At 33.0% G+C, this 5,194-nt stretch overlaps 2 protein-coding genes across 2 annotated transcripts in view; one reads left to right on the top strand and one right to left on the bottom strand.

Moving 5' to 3' along the window:
* Positions 1-63, bottom strand: part of HELRODRAFT_169328 (hypothetical protein) — a gene marked incomplete at both ends in the record, with an annotated part of 1,622 nt that extends 1,559 nt beyond the window's left edge. Inside the window, one exon of the mRNA XM_009015158.1 lies at positions 8-63. Within this exon, the coding sequence (XP_009013406.1) occupies positions 8-63 (56 nt within the window). The remainder of the gene's footprint in view (positions 1-7) is intronic.
* Positions 64-4,140: 4,077 nt separating this feature from the next.
* HELRODRAFT_169329 (hypothetical protein) lies at positions 4,141-4,826 on the top strand (the record flags this gene model as incomplete). Its single annotated transcript, XM_009015159.1, has 2 exons — positions 4,141-4,286; positions 4,655-4,826. 2 exons carry the CDS (start codon positions 4,141-4,143, stop codon positions 4,824-4,826), a joined length of 318 nt encoding a protein of 105 aa, XP_009013407.1.
* Positions 4,827-5,194: the final 368 nt, after the last annotated feature.

Consider the following 5,194-nt stretch of genomic DNA (forward strand, 5'->3'; position numbering starts at 1 on the left):
CACCCACCCAACCCAACCCAACCCAACCCAACCCAACCCAACCCATGGGTTAACCCAACCCATGTCCACCTCTGAGCGCCATGCTGAGTTACTTATTATTGACGGTGCTGGTTCGCATCAGCTTGCATGCTGGCACTCCTTCGCTCGGACGCACATCCGCCTAACGACATTGAAACAAAGTTCATCTTATTTATTCCTGCTTTGCCACAGTTTATATTTTCAATACTTTCTTCTCGACGACACGCTGTGCACTGAACTGATTGATAATCGTGCACCTCTTCCTACTCAATAAATATTCATCGGGTCAGCGCGTCTGATCTCCCAGCACAAATAATGAAGTGCATCAGCTGAATCTCCAACTCAATCATCAATTGGCAACATTTGTTTATATAGAAAAATAATAATTGAAAAATACACGAAGGTACAAGTTAATTATTTTATACCCTTTAAAATGTTTCAGTCTGGCGCGGCTGGAACCACTCCAAAATTTAATAAAATAAATCTCAATGTAATTAAAACAATCCAACAAACTTGTATAGTGATTTATAATATGAAAATATAAAATTATTTTCCATTATCATCCAACCAGGTAAAGTTTAAGGAAGTAAAAAAAATTAATTTTTTAAAAAACTCTTCATTTAAAATTTTCAATTTCCCATGTAGATGCTTTGCAATATTCTTTATACATTCCAGCAAATTAAATGTTTTGTTGAAATTGAAATAAAATAATAAAATAATATAATTATCATACGCAATTTTTCATTTCCATTTATAAGTGAGCAGATGTAATTGCTTGTTTCGCGGGGGGAGTGTGGATATATTTTTGTGGATGTTCAATGTTGGTTTCTCGTTACTCTCTGCATCTTCATGTTTTAAGAAACCTTTCTTGCACGATTTGCACTCTTTTGAGGTTTCACAATTGCAGGAAATTTAGTTATTTTTATCCGGGCATATTCAATTTTACACTCGTCTATACATTTATTCTGTATTTTAAGCATGATACCTGTATTGAAAAATTATTTTTATGCTACTTTTCTTAAAAAACAAGCTCGTTTTAAGTTCGACATTCTTAAATTTTTCATTTTCCTGTTTCTTTTATTATTATCACCTTATTGTCAATATCATGATCATAATCAACATTATCATCACCATCATCATCATCATCATCATCATCATCATCATCATCATCATCATCATCATCATCATCATCATCATCATCATCATTAACAACAACAACAACACAAACATCATCAACATTTCATTATCATTGCTACGATCGAAACGTTTTTTAAATTTTGAACTATTCCACTGAGACCATTAGTTAGGCCGTTTGCTTCAGTCGTTAGATTTTCGAGCTGGTTAGTCGTGGCTATGCTGAATTTTGTGTGATTGATATTTAATTAACATTTTTGTTCTAATTCGGTTTGTCAACAAATTAGTCCAACAAGATGTTATTTTAATTTCTAATTCTCCATACGCTGCTTCATTCGTACTAGTTGAAAAGGTAGCCGGTGACAACCGAACATGCATAGACTACAGAAAGCTCAACTAACTGTAAAAGATCCAATGCCGAATATTGAAAACTGAAAAAACTTGAAAAATTGGAAAACTGAAAAATGCTAAATTTTTCACAGCAAGGATATTGGCAAATACCGATGGATGAAAACTTTTTTCGTCACACCAACTTTCTTTGGCAAATACCGATGGATGAAAACTTTTTTCGTCACACCAACTTTCTTTGAAATTTAATGCTTTTTTGATGAGCAAATGCTCCAGCAACGTTTAACCGGATGATTGTTAAAGGTTAATTAAAGATTAATTAAGAAAGAGTAAAGATTAATCGTTAAAGGCGCCTGCTCTTGTTGTTGCAGTGACTGGGATCGAATACAAAGAGATCCACGCCTATCATATGCAATGTGTGTGATTCGTGGTTATCACGCATGTTCATATACGCTGTTTGTGTTTGTGAAATCTACCTATGCAAAAACACTAGGAAGGATTATGGACATGCATCGAGACACAAATACACGCATTATACACGCATTATACGTGCGTTCCTACGTAACAGAAACATTCGTACATTCTTTATACACTGTGGCCACGCAGAATAATGTGACATGCTATGCGCGTTCAGAGATTTATTTGCCTATAAAAAATGAGAATAGTTTGCTACAAGCATGCACACATGTAGAGAATGAGTTTCAAACAACAACAGATTAGTGCCATCGTAATTGTATGCACAATAATATGCACGTACATGTTGCAGTAGCGGGTCAACAAACTCTCAACCAAATATACAATTTGTTTATTTATTTATTTATTTGTTTTTCAATCATTCTTTTGTACGTTAATTAATTAACATTCATTTATTAATTTATTTAGTTATTTATCTGCTTATTAACTCACAATTCATTCACAATCATCATGTAAATTTTCAAACTAATTAATGCAAGTAATGGAATGAAACTAAATGTTCGAAGAATGTTATTGAAACAATCGCTTAGTTATTATCAAGGCAGAAATGTGACGCCAGTGTCCAAACACGACCATGAAACATAAAAACTGGTGCAAATGATATTCACAACAATAATGGTCTGGACATAAATTTAATTAATAAATAAATAATTAAATAAAAATTTATTTAATTAAATCTTGTATTAAATTAAATTAAATGCAAACAAACTTACTCCGATGATATTCAACGAACAATGAGAACAATTTTTTAATTATTTTGTTCAATTCACCGATATCACATTAATGTTTTTTTACGTTTTATTAATAAAACATACAATCTCACGTGCAACTCACATTCATATTCATACTTATATCTGAAATTAGGATTGAGACTGGCGTATATACACAATTATTAAGAAATATCTCTGCATTTTCAGCTTTGTTTAGTTTCTCGTTCAGTTTTCCGATATTTCGTAGCGTAGTTTTATCATTGTTTTTTTTAACTTTTCTTTTAGAAAATCAAGTTTTTAACCACTTTTCTATTCATTTTGATTTTATACGGAGTGAAATTTATAAAATAAAATAAACAAAAGATCCCCAGCTGCAGTAGATTGGATGTGGACTCACGGAACAGAGGAAGACACCGTTCATAAAATTCGTATCCAGAAATCCAACAACAACAGAAATTTTTTTGCAAACAACCTTTTAAATCTGGAATAACTTGCCGTTTGATGTCGTTGTAGTCAATTTTGCTGTTAAGATTATGACAGGACTTGAAATATATACGGCTAATAAAGACTTTGTTTATGACCTTAAGTTTGATTAGGATATTGATGCTTAATTATTAATATTATGCTTAGCTATTAATGTTTGATTTTGATTTAGTTTTAGTCCATACTAACTGCTCCTAGTTGGATTGCCATAGTAAAACCATCACCATTTGTGGAAAACAGAATGATGATGGTTCTGTGGAAAGGGATGATTGGTCCCTATTTCATTTCAATACATGCAAAGTTACTTTGGTAAATTCAATTTCCAATTGCACGGATGTCACATCCGTGAGTGAAACTGGCAACAGTTTGAACACGACACCGCTTGAAATTCGTCGATTTTTTTTGTATTTGTGTAATGACGTCATGCATTGGTTCGCCACAACTAAAAACAACTAAAAATGTACCATAGTATGATAGTTACTGCAAGCAAGATAGTTTGAAGGTCTAGGTCATAGCTGACGCATTTTCAAGCTAGGCGTTAGTCTGAAAATGGTGATTGACAATGACGTCACGGAGGAAACAAAATTTTCGAAAGTAAGACCCATGGTTGAATATACCTGGCGAAAGTGTTTACAGTTGTCAAACTTCAAAGAAGTGTCGATGAACAAATGATTCTGTTTGCCGCAGCTGCTCCGGCCAAGCAACATCTCCTTTAAAGCCGATTACAGTGGAGATAAACAGTTTGTAGCATCATCTTCAAATGGCATTGTTTTGGATTTTTTACTTTACCAAGGAATCAATACAGTGCCTGTTGATTTACAGAAAAAACTTTATTTGAGTGGAGCAGTTGTGGCTCTGTTGTCATTACTATGTAGGAAAGATATTTTACAAGTTAGATCAAAACATGTGAAATACGGTTACGGTGATAAGGAATAGAATAAAAAAAACCTGACAAAAACTTGCATCGGACAAGATGCTGCAGGAGCAAGGAAAAGGAAGAGTTAGCATCTGCAGTACATGGAATCGAACCAACAGACTCCTGAAAATTTTGGTGCAAAAAAATACAATTCACATCAATGTGAACAGCTTGCAGTTGTTTGAAGAAACAACAAATACATGGTAGGTAATGAGCTGATTGACTGAATGATGATCTATTATAGGTTAGCAGAACGTACAACATTTGTGACCAGAGTTTGCCCACCTCTGATGAATATGATGCATGTAAATGTCTGATGTCCGCCAAGCAGCATGAATTTATTTATAATTGGCTGGATGATTAAGACATTTAAGATAAGCTCAGTAGCGCCGGTTGAACGTGCTTATAATAGAAATGACAATAGACATTTAATATTGATAAAAGTTAACAATAAAAAAATATGATTGGAACAACAATAAAAATAAACACGTTAACAAAATTAAATATGATAATAACAACAATAATACAATGATAATGATAATAAAATGAAGCATAATAACAATGAAAATAGGCATAAAAAGGCGATAGAAGGCATAAAAAGAGAAGAAGCCTCGCATTTAAGATGCTTTTATGATGCTGCATGCACCAGGAACTGTCGCGAGACAATGTGTCCCCGCCTCTATCGGAGTCCTCATCGCCATGCATCGCTCCCCAGCAGACATTCGCTTGCCAACTTTCAATGAATTGATACGTTTACGCCAATTAACCCATTAAGACTGACATTACTCAATTTATTTGGATATAAAAACTACATAGTTTTAGAACATTCTTTTAAACAATGGTTGCAAACAACGATTCATTATTTTTTTCTTTTCTTAAAAACAGCATAAAAATGGTTAACTTAAATCCCACAAATAAATTTTATAAAGAGATTTTTTGGAAGAATAAGTTTTTCACGTTTAAAAAATTTGTTTCTGTAATTTAAGTTTTCATTTTGGTTATAGTATTATTATTTATTTTAAAATAGAGGATAAAACTGATAAAAAGAGGATAAATAGAGGATATAAAGACGCCAATTGTTTTTGACAATACAATTTTAACCGATTCCTGC

The sequence above is a fragment of the Helobdella robusta genome (assembly GCF_000326865.2).
Source record: "Helobdella robusta unplaced genomic scaffold HELROscaffold_15, whole genome shotgun sequence".
Taxonomy (NCBI): Eukaryota; Metazoa; Annelida; class Clitellata; order Rhynchobdellida; family Glossiphoniidae; genus Helobdella; species Helobdella robusta.